This window comes from Pelodiscus sinensis, chromosome 1, assembly GCF_052426305.1.
Source record: "Pelodiscus sinensis isolate ZL-2025 chromosome 1, ASM5242630v1, whole genome shotgun sequence".
Classification (NCBI taxonomy): domain Eukaryota; kingdom Metazoa; phylum Chordata; order Testudines; family Trionychidae; genus Pelodiscus; species Pelodiscus sinensis.
Window position 1 is genome coordinate 216741585 of NC_143052.1, and position 16089 is coordinate 216757673.

General features: G+C 40.3%; 1 protein-coding gene across 8 annotated transcripts in view; it reads left to right on the forward strand.

Moving 5' to 3' along the window:
* Positions 1–16089, forward strand: part of PIR (pirin) — an 81651-nt gene that overhangs the window by 21799 nt on the left and 43763 nt on the right. For all 8 annotated transcript variants that reach the window (XR_016348229.1, XM_075914348.2, XM_075914341.2 and 5 more), the window contains exons 4-5: positions 3461–3544; positions 4015–4221. Coding sequence is in view for 7 of the 8 variants with exons in the window: in XM_075914348.2 (XP_075770463.2) it covers positions 3461–3544; positions 4015–4221 (291 nt within the window). In the remaining variant the exon portion in view is untranslated. The remainder of the gene's footprint in view (positions 1–3460; positions 3545–4014; positions 4222–16089) is intronic.

The following is a 16089-nucleotide window of genomic DNA, read 5'->3' on the forward strand; positions in this document are numbered from 1 at the left end:
CACCTTGCACCTTCTGAAAGAGAAGTGGAGCCCAAAAGTTTGTGCTGTTCTGTACAAAGCTGCCAATATTTTATACCAGTATTAAACAAGTGGTCTTTTTCTTTCAGGCTACAAACACCAGGAACCAACGGGCGGTATATGGGCTCTGTGTCTCTGTATCATCCCCACTCCTTAGCACTATAGTATCGGCTACTGATGGCTGCTCCCTGTAATTGTTGTGGGTGGGGGGCATCTCCAGTGCAGAACCAACTCTTTTTATGGAAGAGAAGCATACTTGTATTTTTATCCTTGCATAACTCAGAAATGTATGAACAAACTTTCCTTTGGACATCTGTAAAAATGTCACCTCAAGACTGATAGCATGCCTAGGAAAAATGAACTAGGCCAAAAAGTATTTTAGGAGAAAGTTAAGCGTTTACATAAACAGAAGGTTTGTAATGGAAGTCTCTAGGTAGCTTACCGTATACCATCTGTTCTGTAACAGAAGAAAAGAGTAAAATATATTTTGCAATACCATATGTAGTATTGGCATATCAAAATGGCGTCCAGAAGAGTCTAAATAGCCTGATTCAGCAACAATGTCATACTGTTGTAACAGTAATGTATTCCGTGGAGTTATACCAACATCAAATTAGAGTAATGTAGTGATGAACCCATCCATAGATTTAAAAATTTAACTTTACTTATGTCTTGAAAGCAATACTAATGTGTGAGGACGCAGTTTTGGTACATGAGTGATCCAGCCAGGCACTAGAGAATGCTCACATTAATGAAATAGGCCAGAAAAGTTCTGAGACACTAATCTTCTTTCAGTGAAGTGGAAAAACAGCAATCAACCTTTAATAAATAGAAAGGTGTAAAATAAGTAGAGAGCTGTTGAAATAAAATTTCTAATATTGCATTAAAACAGAGTAAAAAACATGCAATTTCTGCAACAATGTGTTTTTAAAGTGGAGGGGAAAAACAATTGAAAGTCGGGAAAACAGTTTTTAATTGGAAGAATAGCTGTGCATTAAAAAAAGTCTTTTGGTACTTACTATGTAATTCTTGAGTATAAGATGAACTGAACGTAAAGCTGTACACAAAACTCACAAGAAAGTTATATATCAGTGGAGACATAAATCAGTACAAACATCATAAACCACAAGGACTTAGTTCTAGAGACTTTGAAATGTTAGCAATGTCTCTGTAATTGAAATAGGCGCTTTAGAACTTTTGTAATAAATGCAGGATAAAATTGAGACGTTGTTAGGCTTTAGGTTGTTTGAAGAAAGGCATAGAGAGTACATGAGATGAGGAGGAAGATTAGTGTGGGTAAATGTCTAAAGAGGAATTTGTTTTCTTTAAAAATTAGATTTTTCAGCAATTTGAAGCAAACGTACATTGCACAAAAATAATATAGTGTTTCTCTGAAACATAAACAGATCCATAGCTGCATTGCTCAGGGTGCTTTTTGATGAGGTGGCAGTAGTAGCTGCTATTTGCCTACAGACAGTATTTCCTTAATATGGAAAAAGGCTCCATCCCTTTCCTCAATTCTTTTATCCTTGCATAAATAAAAGGCAGCTCTCTGGTTGTGTTCTGCAAGCAAAATTCAGCCTTGACACGAGAATGAACATCAGTATTGACTCCAGTAACTTGCCCTGCTTCATCAGCTTCTAGTATTGAAGTAGTATGAATTTAGTATGGCAAATAGTCATGTGATATTTGGATGTTTTAAGTTTCACCTGATTTCTGTATTTCTGCTTTCCAGCTTATAACTTTTTCCTCATTCAAGATGTCTGCCATCTCTTCCAATAGGGCTGAAAATGTATGGGATAAGTAGGAAACTAAAGAAGAGACTGTGGAAAATGAGGAGGATAACTGTATGAGGAAGAGATAGAGATAGGAAAACTGCTTGCCTATCCCAGTTATTTTGAAAGAGTAAGCAAAAATTTCCTCCGAACAATCAGCAGGGAGGTGTGTATTTTTGATGTGCATTTCAGGTTGAATTGTGAACCAGAAATGATTACACACAGGGGGCTTTCTAGAGGGACTCAAAAGAGACACAGAGTAGGTGAGGTGATACCTTTTATTGGGCCATCTTCTGTTAGTGAGAGAGATGTGTCCTCTCTAATGTTGTGGAAGAAACATGACTACCATAACACTGCAAATATCCAGAAGCACATGGCAAAGATATATTTTTTTAAAATCTCATGATTTTTGGAGGTCTGACAATACATTGGCAACACCAGAGTTTGGCTTGGAGTAAGAGGCAGGAGCTCTTTGATAATAGCTGTCTGTTGATGTCTGACCCCAATGTGGAGGATCAAATTTGGTTTAACAAGCTATTTAGTCTGGAAGTCTAAATATGTGGTGCATTTTATATCTTTGCTTTATATAGCCTTATTTTTATGTTTTTTCCCCACATGTAATTGTACTCCTTGCCTTCCTCCACTCTTGGCACTGTTGCCTATGATCCATAATTTGTAGTGGCTCTGTTTTACTCCAGTGGAACTATGTCTCAGCTTGTGTGGGAGGGTGACAAAGATAGCTGCACTGTACAGTTGTGCTCCTACTACATTTCTGGGGCCAGCCTGGCATAGGGTTGGTTCCAGAGGTGAGCAAGAACAAGTGATGTGCTATAACTCATGCACAGCTGCTTTGGCCCCCAAGAGATTGTTCTTGCAGCGGAGAATAGCTGGGCTACATTGGTGCTTAGATCATGGAACCTCTTCTTGGCCATGCCCCTGACCAGTCCCTCCAAGCGATGTGGCTAACTGGGAATTTCCCAGTGGCTTGTTCAGCTGGCTGTATTTTACAGTCCTTTCATAGCTGCAGAGCTATCATAAAAATCAGAGTCTAGAACTGGATCATCAGCTGCAAGAATATCATTAAATGCACTTCCTTTCCCCAATATGTCTGTGCAGATTAAACTGACCAAGGGTTGCGTTTTGCAACTGTCCTTAGTGCCTTCTGCAGCAAGAATAATCTTAGTTGGTTTTACTTTTTCCTTGTTGCCGTCACAGTAAAAACATTGTGTGAGTAATATACTCAGGAGATATGTCCTTGGTTAGTTTCTTCTGCAGTTTTCCTTTGTGATGGAATTGAGACCAAAAAGAGGAATGTTAAAAGAAAAACAAAGGGGAGAAAAAGAAGACAGGATTGTGGGAGAAGCCCATAAAAAGAAATGGATGAAAAGGAATGAGTGAGAGGCTGAGAACAAAAAGATTCAGTGCTGATCCTAAAATCTTTTTTCAATATTGGTAATCTTGAAATCAAAGATTGCATGGCCATATCAGTCAGTATTAGGCTACTAGAACTTTCTGATTTCAACTGCAGTGGAATAGACTAATTCTTTTGTACTTCCACCTCTGTTCTTATGAGTGCTCTATCCCTTTTATAAACAAACAAACAAACAAACGGGAGTCTTTGAATAATATTTTCATCTCTCTCTCTCTCTCTCTCTTATTCTTCAAAGGTAACTTACCTGTTAGATGGTGGCTCTATGGCCCATGAAGACTTTTGTGGACATGCTGGACAATTGAACCCAGGAGATTTACAGGTATGGGAAAGTAGGCAGAAAAGAATCATTGACTTCTTATTCATAAATAATGAGTACTTCTGCCTTTTCATTTGTATTTGTGAAAAGCCTGTAGTTGAGGATTGCTTCTTCTCTTTCTGTTATAATAGAAATTACTTTTAAACACGGCCACTCTATTGCATTTAAATTCCCAGCACTTCATGTTACAATGGGAAGCTTTGTATTTTACTTATTTAAAATTTCTGCTAAAATAGATTAACAGAGACAATAGATAAACATTCTATTGTTTCAATGCAACACTTCAATTTTTTAAATCAATAGATAAACTAAATGTTAGGAAAGGTTATTTCTTATCTAATCTGACTTTTAACCAGATAAAAACTTCAGTTAACTAATCCCATGTAATGAAATACTAGTGTTTTCTAAATTTACATTTTCTACAATGTAATGCCTGTCTTTTGTACTTTGTTTTTCCAATATCGTCTTTCTAGTGGATGACAGCTGGGCGGGGTATTCTTCATGCAGAGATGCTCTGCTCAGAGGAGCCGGCACATGCTCTGCAACTCTGGGTGAATTTGAGAAGTTCAGAGAAAATGGTAGAACCCCAATATCAAGAACTGAAAAGCAAAGATGTCCCCAAGCCTTCCAAGAATGGTGTGACTATATCTGTTATTTCAGGAGAGGCATTGGGAGTAAAGGTAAATTGTTTGTGATCATTGCTACAGGTGGTGTCTATGTACACGTAACACATACATTTGTAAACATTGAATGTTTTGTCTGCCCACTTTTTTTGTGAAAGGAGAGAGTTTTGTTAACATTCCTTGAAGATTGCTGTTGTAGTTGTTCCATCTTGCCATTTCTATTTGGCTAGATATATTTCTTGTAAGAAAATGCTGCATTACATGTTATTACCTTAGGTAATATAGACTAAATCATGCATATGGAGCAGTTGTCCACTCAAAAAAGAGCAAAGCCCATGTGCACATGTGCTGGACAGAACTCTCCTTCACCATTTTAAGGAATATGATGAACTATCAGTTAAAATGTCTTTTCTTAGGGCCTGTTGCAGCCTTTACTTATATGTGTAGTCTCTTTAAATTCATTCAGACCACTTGCGTGGGTAGGGCTAACCAATGTAAGGGTTGCAACTTCAGACCTTTAAAAGTGTATGAAGAGCTAATCATGTCCCTGCAATAGACTTGCAGTTCACCTGAATCAACTCATTCTGTTATCTGGCTTTGCTTTTGCTGGGATCAAAGCAGGTCCAGAAAGGCAGGAGCTCAGTTGTTGGGTGCAGGAGGATGTGGGGAGATCTCAAGGATCTCAAATCTCTATTCCCCTGACCAACCACTTGGGGGTAAATGCCGGGCATTAGGATTCAGGCTGGCTAGTGTTGCCAGTGACAGCCCTGAGGACCTGGCTTTATACTGCCTATACATTTACTCACTGACCATCTGTGCAAACTGAGTGTGCCATGTACCATATCAGAATGGCAGCATTTCACATCCATTAGCACAGATGCAAATGAGTATACAAGGCATTGGGGAATGTCTGGTTGAGGCCAAGACCTGAACCACCCAGAGCGCCTTGGTGGCTGCATTGTAAGGAGTATGTAGCAAATAGCTCTTCTAGGCACACTGCCTCACATTCCCAGTAGCCAAACAGACACGGTTTCTTTAGAAATTGTAGCACTTTAAGCTGCCTCTGATGCTCACCTTTGCAAAAGGGAAAGTCGGTTTTCATAGTCTCTGAACTCTCTGGAGTACTCTCTTAGTCAGCTGTACTTTCTTTTTCTAATTGTGGTGGACTAACTGAATATTGGCTGAATATATACTGACTACGGCCTCATTCCTCCTACTCCCTTGCCCTTTGCATGGCCATATAACACTTCTGAATCCAAACAGTAGCATTGTACAGTCACTCTTCACAAAGGGCAAGGCAGTGGAGAATCATGCCCTGAAACTAATCATAACAATTTCCCTGGCACTTCACCACAGTAGATATTACTATTGTGCATGAAGTAAACCTTTGTGCTAATGTTCAGTGAAAGCAGAATGTTTGGGGACTTTGCAACTGTAAATTTCTTTTCAGAGATCTTGTACTTGCAATTCCTATTAATGGAAATTACATTAAGCAGGAGGAAAGCTATATAACGCTAATTTGTACTAGAAAAATCAAGTTTTTTGCAAACAGTGACCAGTTAAGAACTGGTACCACAGCAAAATCTTGCCATTATTAGGGCACTTTGAACTATCAAATTCAATGTATTTGTTAAATCTATATAATTATAAGTGTCTATCCCCTGTACATTTCTTTCAGCTACAAGTGAATTTGTAGTGGAATTCACTACCAAGTAAACAATTTAATATTATTGTTTCACATTTCAAGTTCTGCTTTGAACTCATGTTTACTAAAACCAGGAAAATTAATGTTATTTAATATTGGTCATTTTCATGGCAAATAACGAGGATTCATAATCTTGGTATTTGAATCAATCTTTTTATTAGGTATTTTATAAGCGAGTTAAATTGCACATAAATTTAGCAGCATATGAAAAAAACTGGGCCAATGACCTCTTACATGTATAACATTACTAAGTGGAGACATACCTTTGTGAACTACTGGAATGTGCCTTGTAAAGAAAGACTGAGCTTTTGTCTTTTCACTGAATCAATGTGATCTTTTAATTCGACAAGTTTACACAAAAATAACAATCTGCACAGCTTACTAGGCTGGGGCCAGCTGCCCACACATAGTGGCTACGTCTACACTGGCCCCTTTTCCGGAAGGGGCATGTAAATTTCACCAGTCGTCGTAGGGAAATCCGCGGGGGATTTAAATATCCCCCGCGGCATTTAAATAAAAATGTCCGCCGCTTTTTTCCGGCTTTTAAAAAAGCCGGAAAAGAGCGTCTAGACTGGCCCCGATCCTCCGGAAAAAGCGCCCTTTTCCGGAGGCTCTTATTCCTACTTCAAAGTAGGAATAAGACCCTCCGGAAAAGGGTGCTTTTTCCGGAGGATCGGGGCCAGTGTAGATGCTCTTTTCCGGCTTTTTTAAAAGCTGGAAAAAAGCGGCGGACATTTTTATTTAAATGCCGCGGGGGATATTTAAATCCCCCGCGGATTTCCCTATGATGACTGGTGAAATTTACATGCCCCTTCCGGAAAAGGGGCCAGTGTAGACGAGCCCAGTGCTTGTGAGCCCATCCCTTCCCTTTCCAAGGTGACCCCTGACCACCCCACTTTGTCTTTACATTCCACTGCTCTCATTATGCTGACAGTTACTTAGTAGAAGCATTACAGCAGCCAGTGGTCTCTTAAAGAACTATGTGTATATTTTCTGTCCACAATTACGGGCTGTTCGGTCTTGATGCCCATTGAAATCGGGGCCTCACATGGTACTGGGAAACAACCCCATGAGCTGGAGTGATCATGACAGTCCTGTTTGAATCCCTGCACCTCCTCCTTTCTACTTCGAGTTTGATCTTGTTGTCCTTGCTGCCAGGTCCTTACATAAATGCCCCTGCTTAATTATCCACCCTTAATTCAATGAGGGTGCATGGGTGGTGTAAGAAGGTTAGAATTTGGCTCTTACACTGTAATCTTTTGGGCCCCAAAACTTGTCTTACTCTACCTGACTGTAAATCACCCTAGTGCACTTTGGCAGTACATAATTTTATATTGGGAGGTTGGTTAGAAGAGAACAGTCCTCATTTACAACAGGAATAATATGTCTTGGACAACTCTTCTAGCAAGTCCAAACTTACATAGTAAAGGAATGATTCCTAGTCCCCTACTGGGTATGGTTGGTCATTTCCTAACTAAGGAAGTGTGAAGTAACTGGTTCCATCTGTAGCTGCAGACATTTAAATGAAGAGATGGGGGGAAAGTAAACAGTTTCAGGAATGCTCAGCAAGACAAAACCATCTTGTTGCATTTTTTCTTGTCATCTTTTTTATTTTTGATAATAGGCACATTGTATATGTGGAATGTTGAGCAGAAATGAGTTAACTTTTCTGTTACACAAATATAACTTGGCATGAGTTTCTGTTAAGGCTGCTCTTGAGACATAGAAAATGTACATGGTACTATAAAGTATGGAAATTTTGTTGCCTTTTCTCAGTGGACATTAATGAACAAAGAAATAAGCTTTTGTGGACTGGCTTTGCATAAGATAGCCTGCTACTATGGGTTCTCTGAAAGGCATTCATTGTGAGTATCTTCTACAAACTGGTATTTTCTTTAGTTTACAGGGCCCTTTATTTCAATAAGTAGATATTCTCCCGAAGAATATCCATGCTTCCAAGGTAAACTGTTTCCCAGGAGCTTGGATCACACAACTACAAGCATGAAGGGCTGCAACTTCATTTGTAATTCAAAATTGTAACACAAAGGCTACGTCTACGCTGCAGGCTTCTTGTGCAAGAACCTTTTTGCAGAAGAGATCTTGCACAAGAAAGCTCTGATGGCCATTCACAGAATGGCCATCAGAGCACCTGTGCTTTTTCTGATAGGCTGTTTTTGCGCAAGAAACCCATGTTTACTGTTCACACACACCTTTTTTGCGTAAGAGCTCTTGCGCAAAAAAGGCTTGTTCCTCGTAGAAAGAGGAATAACTCTTGCGCAAAAAGCCCTCTCTTCTTACAATGTACTGTAAATTTTCTTGTACAAAAACGCACTTGTAGTATGGACACTCCGTGAGTTTTTGCACAAAACCACCAAAATAAAATTATTTCACTGACTTCAGCATTATTAGTAATATAAGGGTAACTAGTGGGCTGGGCCATCTGCTCGCTACACTTGCCTACCCCACTCTCTCTGTCCGCTTTTGCTTCACTGAGAGAGCCTGTTGACGCTGATGGTGTGATGATGTCATTCAGTGGCCCGGCAGAAACATTCTGTTGTCTATCAGGAAAAACTTTTTTATAGAGAGAGATAATGAAAGTAAATATCTCCGGTGCTCCATGTTTGTGTCTAGTGCTATAAAAATATGAATTTACATTAGAACTTAGCCATCAGAGCAATAGAAGATGGAACGAGTTTATAAACATTGTACATAATATTGTATCAGAGATGCAGGACAGAAATGATACTGGTTCTCTTCCAAATGAAAGAATTTGTCTTATGATAGAAAGAAAGACCACTTATTCTGTAATTCATGCTTTGAATTAGTGCCCATGAAGAGCTCTGACTGGATTCTTTGTGGAGATTGTGCTGTGAGAAGCTGGTCAGCCAGGTAGAGGTCACAGACACTTGGATGTCCTAGGTGTGCTTTTGCCACTGCTAGGTAGTTGCTGGAGTCTTCTGCAACTATAGCAAGGCTAAAAGGGACAACTCTCCTCAGATGGAGCAGGTTTTCAGAGCATGGTCATCCCTGCAGCAGGGCAGGCCATGCTCATATACTCTGTACAACATCCTGTGTTGTTTCCAGCCATAAAGTTTAGAATAGGGATGTAAAGGAGTAGTTGACTACCTGATTAGTCTATGCTTATCAGGTAGTCGAGTCGACTACACACATTCCTCCCACTTGCTGCCTCCGTATGAGAGGCAGTGGGGCGGGAAACAGGAGCCAGTGCTGAGGGGAGCTGGTTTCCCCAGCACTGTCTCTGCAGTGTTTCCCCCACCCTTGCTGCTGCCTCTATCAGAGGCGGTGGGGACAGGGGCTACTGCTGCGGAGCAGCCCCTGTCCATGGTGACCCAGCCGCAGGCAGGGGCTGTTTCGCAGAAGCAGCCCCAGTGAGCAGGTGATTCTAAATCTCTGCTGGGACCTCCATGCACAGGGGCTGCTGTCAGCTGGGCAGGTAGCCCTGCTCAGTTCTGGCTTGTGCTGGGTGCAGGATAAAACCCCACTGCAGCTCTGCAATTTAAAATGCTGTAGGAGCCAGGGGGCAGGCTGCCCAGCTCCTACTGTCCTTTAAATTATTGCTGCAGAGGGGGTTTGGTTCTGTACCCAGTGTGAGCTGGAACTGAGCTGCGCTGCCTATTGACTAATCAAGTAGTCGATACAAATTCTATCTACTACTCAATTAGCTAAATCACGCATTTTAACATCCCTAGTTTAGAGCCCACATACTTGAAATCTGTCCTCATGGAGCAATAGCCTGTCAACCAAAACAAAGGGTGTAGAATGAACTGGATTGATCTTATTGCACAACGAGACGGAAACTGAACAAAACTACACCAGAAAACTGCTGTATTATTTAGTTTTTGCAAAGCACACCAATTAAAAGTTCTCAGTCTAAATTCATGGATAAGATGGGACAAGAGGCAGCTGCAAGTGAGAAGGAATAGTAGCCTTGAAGATTTTGATTCCTTCAGTTGATATGGCCAAAAGAAACTGTGGTGAGGTTAGGTCAGTTGCTCTTTGTATGCACCAAACAGTGGGGGGAATGTGTGCAGTCGGTGTCTTGCAGAAGTTTCTGAACTTCAGGGGTGAAAGAATTAGTACTCCTGTATGTGAGGGATCTATACTGGCAATAGAAGTAATAGGGAGTAATAAAGCTTTCGACAACATCCAGTATCTTTGTGAGAGAGAAAAATAAACTGGACAGTCTCAGGCTTCCATGTAGCCAACTGTCTTCTATCCAAAATTCAGTGCTATGTTAAAAAATCATTTCATAAATAGGCCTGGGAATAGAAAAATGGTGACTAAGAAGATAAATTGCAGACACAGAGTCTATTGCTACACGCAGAATGTTGGACAGAGGATTGATTTTTTTCATGGCCAAAACTCTGTATTTTGAGACAAGAGCAACTCCAGCAACAGGGAATGTCCCTTACTAATCTGCATTTAGGAACCTGAAATCCATCACATTAGAAAGCAAACTCCATAAAAAAAAAACCCTGCATTAGCATGTACCTACTAATAACAGTATCTGTTAAGGGATAGCTACCGATATTCTCTTCTCATTCTGTAGAGGTAGCATTTATTGAGTAGGGGGAACAATCTACTGGAAATGACCCACAACTCATTTTGTGTGTGTCAGTCTTATTTGACCTTCAGTCCATCAGAATGAAATCTGTTATGTAAGACTTCTAAGTTATTCAGATACAAAACTGCTAAAGTGGGGGAAACTCCTCTTTTTCAGAATAGACTGATATTGAGAGAGTAGATCCAGTGCTTCCGTTCTCCCTGTGTGAACACAAGAACAAGGGGAAATTCAATGAAACTGGAGGGTGGTAAATTCCAAACTGACAAAAGGAAATACTTGTTTATGCAATGTGTAATTAGACTGCAGAAGTCATTGCCACAGGAAGTTGTTGATGCCAAGAACTTCACAAGATTCAAGAAGGACTAGAAATTCTATAGGGACAACAAGAATATCCAGAGTTCTGATTATTGCTAACAAAATTTTTGGAAAGGATATTTAAACCTTATGCCATAGGGTTTAAGCCTTTCACTAACTATTAGATATCAGCATAAGACCTAACATGGGAGGCTGGTTATTCAACATCTTTCTGATGTTGATGTCTTACACCATGCTGTGATGAGCCTAGTGCTGGCCATTGGAGGAGACAAGGTACTGGACTAGATAGATTTTGGCTCTGATGCAGTGTGACAATTCCATTGTATCCAGCACATAGAAACAAAGGGAGAGTCTGTATTATACCCCTTTTGAAATAAGCTAAAGTTCCCATTGACTGTTTGTTTTTCTCCAGAACTTATTTGTATATTAATACATACATGTCATAGGCAGTAATTTTTTAAGTTATGCATACTGTGTCACTTAGTGAGATGGATCACTTCTGCTGTCTTAGCTCAGTTCTTACCAGCTCTTTTAACCACCTCTTCCCACCTTTGCTCTGCCCCCACCTCACCTCTTTCCATGCAGTCCTACCCCCTTCCCTGATCATACCTTGCCCTTACTCTAGTCCTCCTCCCAGTGCTTCCTGCATGCTACTGAATAGCTGATCCATTGCAGACAGGAAGTGCTGGGGAGGAGAGAAAATGCAGTAAGAGAACCAAAGAAGTGCCACCAGAGCTTAACAATCAAGTAAAAGAAGCAATGACAAATAAAAAGACATCTTTTAAAAAGTGGAAGTCAAATCCTAGGGTACGTCTAGACAGCAACCTTCTGTCAGAATAAGATACGCAATTTGCACTACGCAAATTGCATAGCTTACTCTGAGTCTAGGTGGAAAGAGCATAATTTGAAATTTGGCGCTGTGTAGACAGTGCCAGATTTCAATATAAGGCACTATATTGTCAAATCCCTTAACCCTCGTGGAACAAGAGTGACAGGGATGCCAGAATACCATGCCTTTAAAGACATGGCGTTGCTATTTCGGGATACTTCTGGTAACCCGAAATAGCGCCTCAGTCTAGACGTACCTCTAGTGAGGACAATAGAAAGGAACATAAAACTTTAACAAATTAAGTGTAAAAATATAACAAGAAAAGCCAAAAAGGAGTTTGAAGAACAGCTAGCCAAAAACTCAGAAAGTAATAGAAACATGATTTTTAAGTACATCAAAAGCAGGAAGCCGGCTAAACAACCAGTGGGCCCTTGGACGATCGAGATGCTAAAGGAGGACTCAAAGATTATAAAAGTCATTGTAGAGAAGCTAAATGAATTCTTTGCTTCTGTCTCCATGGCTGAGGATACTGGGGAGATTCTCAAACCTGAGCCATTATTTTTAGGTGATAAATCCGAGGAATTGTCCCAGATTGAGGTTTCATTAGAGGAGGTTTTGGAACAAATCAATAAACTTAACAGTAACAAGTCATTGGGACCAGATGGCATTCACTCAAGAGTTCTGAAAGAACTCTAATGTGAAATTACAGAACTATTAACTGTGGTTTGTAGCCTATCCTTTAAATCAGCTTCCGTACCTAATGACTGGAAGATAGCTAATGTGACGCCAATATTTAAAAAGGGCTCTAGAGGCAATTATAGACAAGTAAGTCTAATGTCAGTACTGAGCAAATTAGTTGAAACTATAGTAAAAAATAAAATTGTCAGACACATAAATTAACATAATTTATTGGGGGAGTCCTCATGGTTTCTGTACTAATCTACTAGAGTTCTTTGAAGGGGTCAACAAACATGTGGACGGGGGAATCCAGTGGATATAGTATACTTAGATTTCCAGAAAGCCTTTGACAAGGTCCCTCACTGAAGGCTTTTAAGTAAAGTAAGTTGTCATGGAATAAGAGGGAAGGCCCTCTCATGAATTGATAATTGGTTAAAAGACAGGAAACAAAGGTTAGGAATAAATGGTAAGTTTTCCAAGTGGAGAGAGGTAACTAGTGCAGTCCCCCAAGGGTCTGCCCTGGGACCAATTCTATTCAACTTATTTATAAATGATCTAGAGAAAAGAATAAACAGTGAGGTGGCAAAATTTATAGATGATACCAAACTGCTCAAGATAGTTAAGACCGAAGCAGAATGTTAAGAGCTTAAGAAAGATCTCACCAAACTAAGTGATTGGGCAACAAAATGGCAATGAAATGTAATGTTGATAAATATAAAGTAATGCACATTGGAAAAAATAATCCCAACTGTACATACAATACGATAGGGAATAATTTAGTTACAGCTACTCAGGAGAGAGATCTTGGGGTCATTGTGGATAGTTCTCTGAAAACATCCACTCAGTGCGCAGTGGCTGTCAAAAAAGCAAATAGAATGTTGGGAAAAATTTAAAAAAGAATAGAGAATAAGACAGAGAATATCTTATTGCCTCTATATAAAACCATGGTACGCCCACATCTTGAATACTGCATACAGATGTGGTCACCTCATCTTAAAAGAGATATATTGGCATTGGAAAAGGTTCAGAAAATGGCAACAAAAATGATTAGGGACTTGGAACGGGTCCCATATGAAGAGAGATTAAAAAGACTTGGAATTTTCATTTTAGAAAAGAGGAGACTAATGGGGGATATGATAGAGGTCTATAAAATCATGAGTGGTGTGGAAAAAGTGCATAAGGAAAAGTTATTTACTTTTTCCATAGTATAAGAATAGAGGTCACTAAATGAAATTAATAGGCAGCTGGTTTAAAACAAACAAAAGGAAGTTTTTCTTCACTCAGTGCACAGTCAACCAGTGGAACTTCTTCCCAGAGGATGTGGGAAAGTCTAGGACTTTAACAGGGTTCAAAAAAGAGCTAGATAGGTTCATGGAGATTAGGCCCATCAATGGCTATTAGTCAGGATTAGGGTTGCCAGGTGTTCAGTACTGACCCGGACAGTCTGGTATTTTTGCCTACTGTCTGGTAAAAAAAATTCAGAAAATACTGGACACCTAAAATGTCTGGTATTTTCTGACTTTTTCCCAGCCAGGAGGCCAAAATCCCGGGTGCTTACCTGGTTCCACAGGGGAGTTGTCTGGCCCTGAAGACAAGACGGCAGACGGCCGCTGGCAGCCTGTTAGGGTCAAAAAGCATCCAAAGGATTTCTTAAAGGTGCCATGCTGTTTTTGTTTATTTAAATTTATGTATTTATGTATTTTTAAATTTTTTTTTGCTTAACTCTCGGGGTCCTTTTTTTTTCTCAACAACTTTGGTCTCCCCCTTTTTTTTCTCAACAGAATTTTTTCCCCCGGTGTGGGTTTTGTTTTTTGGGGATGTGGGGGGAGGGGTTTGGTATTTTTGGTTAAAACATCTGGCAACCCTAGTCAGGATAGGTAGGAATGGTGTCCCTAGCCTCTGTTTATCTGGAAATGGGTGGGGTCACGTGAGGATTACCTGTTGTGTTCCCTCTCTCTGGGACATCTGGTATTGGCCACTGTCAGTAGACAGGACACTGGGCTAGATGGACTTTGCTCTGACCCAGTATGGCTGTTCTTATGTTCTTAAGCTGATCAGGGAGGCTGTCAGTGGGAGCTAAGCCACCACCATTTTTTTCTGTGGGTGTTTGTGCCCCGGAGTACCCATATGGTCAGGTGCTACGCTGGTGATAGGAGGGAGAAAATAAATTAGTGTGTGTCATGTACACTAGTGAGGTCATGTACAAGGCATGTTATTTAGCTGTATGTTACTGATTGCTCTTGTTTAGCCACTTTTTTGTGGTATCTCCAATTAAAGCTGGACATTGTTGTTCTGTGTCAGAATTACTGGATTCTCCTGGTCTGCAAAATGTACCTTGGAGTTTGTAGTACCTTGGCACCTTCTGACAGTGCTATTGGAACTATTTGTTTTCAAGAAAATGAAAGTAATTTTTCAGCATGGGAGAATGTTAGTAGTTGTGGGTCGCTCTTGTTCTGACTTGCTTTGTAAAGCTGAATCTGGCTCTCTCTCTTGTCCAAATTGAACTAAAGGTCAAGGAGATCACTGTAAACATGTGCCATAGTTAGTGTGTGAACTGAATGGAAGCTTTGAAGTAAGATTTATTAATTGATTGTCACTGACTTGTAATTCCCTAGCACTGGCACATTCCACTGATTCTGACAGCTAATACATAATCTTCACCCCAAGGACACTTCTTAGACCGTTGAAATCAGTCTTGTGTGGCTCCCATAGTTTACTGTATTTTGCCTGTTTTGTAGGTCAAGTGCTAGACACCTGAGTTGTTTGATCTGTTTGGGTGCGTCTGTACTGCAGGGCTTAACTCAAACTTAGCTATGTCAATTGCGTAGTTTATTTCGAAATTGGGAGCGTCTGCACAGCATTTATTTTGAAATAGAGCACTCTTCCTCCGACTTCCCTTACTCTTCATAAAATGAGGGTTACAGAAGTTGGAGTAAGAAGTCCTCCAGCTTGACAGTATTTTGACATTATTTTGAAATAACCATCTGCTGTTTAGACACAGACTGTTATTTCAAAATAACGCTAGATATTTCAAAATAATGTTGCAGCGTAGACATGGACTAGTGGCTGTGTATAGACATGGGTCTCTGCTTGAGCACAAGTACCCATCCATGTGGATCCATCTGCTTTAGTTAAATACCTGGTGAACTCTTTCCCTTGTATGTCATGGAGCAGGACTGGGCAGGGAGGTGTTAGTCTTTTTATGACAGAAGAACAGAACATGCCATCCTCTTACACAAATATTTCAGTTCTGGTGGCTATCAGATTCTCAGAGCAGTATCACACAATGGAGGTAAGAGGTCCTCAATCTAGCATCAAGATTTTCAGCAGAAGACCCCCTGCACTCATATGATGTCTCATGGAAACAGAGGTCCACACTAGCAGATCCTGATGCAGAATTGGAGCCTAACATTGCTCTACAAAAGAGTTAGTGGCTTACAGTTCTGCCACCACATTCACGCTGAGATTTTTTTTCTATCTGGATAGGGATAATGGACAAAAGACTTAAATTTTTTTTAAAAGGCACAGAAGGCAAATGCCCACTCAGTCTGCTTCGGTCCCTCCCTGCCCCTCCAGGACCAGATGCTCATGCTCAATGGATGTCTTTGAACCAGTACAAGATAAACAGCTGTCGCCCAGCCTTCAAGCAGAGCGTGAAATCTGGTACGACTTTAGACACCTTTGCCAAATGGTAATTGTAAAGATGGTCCTTACATTTCACTCCTGGGAGCTTATTTGTTCAGTGATCTCATTATTTGTATTAAGGGTTTTGCACAATCAGAAGTAAATGATAGGAAATATTCTTCTGGGCAG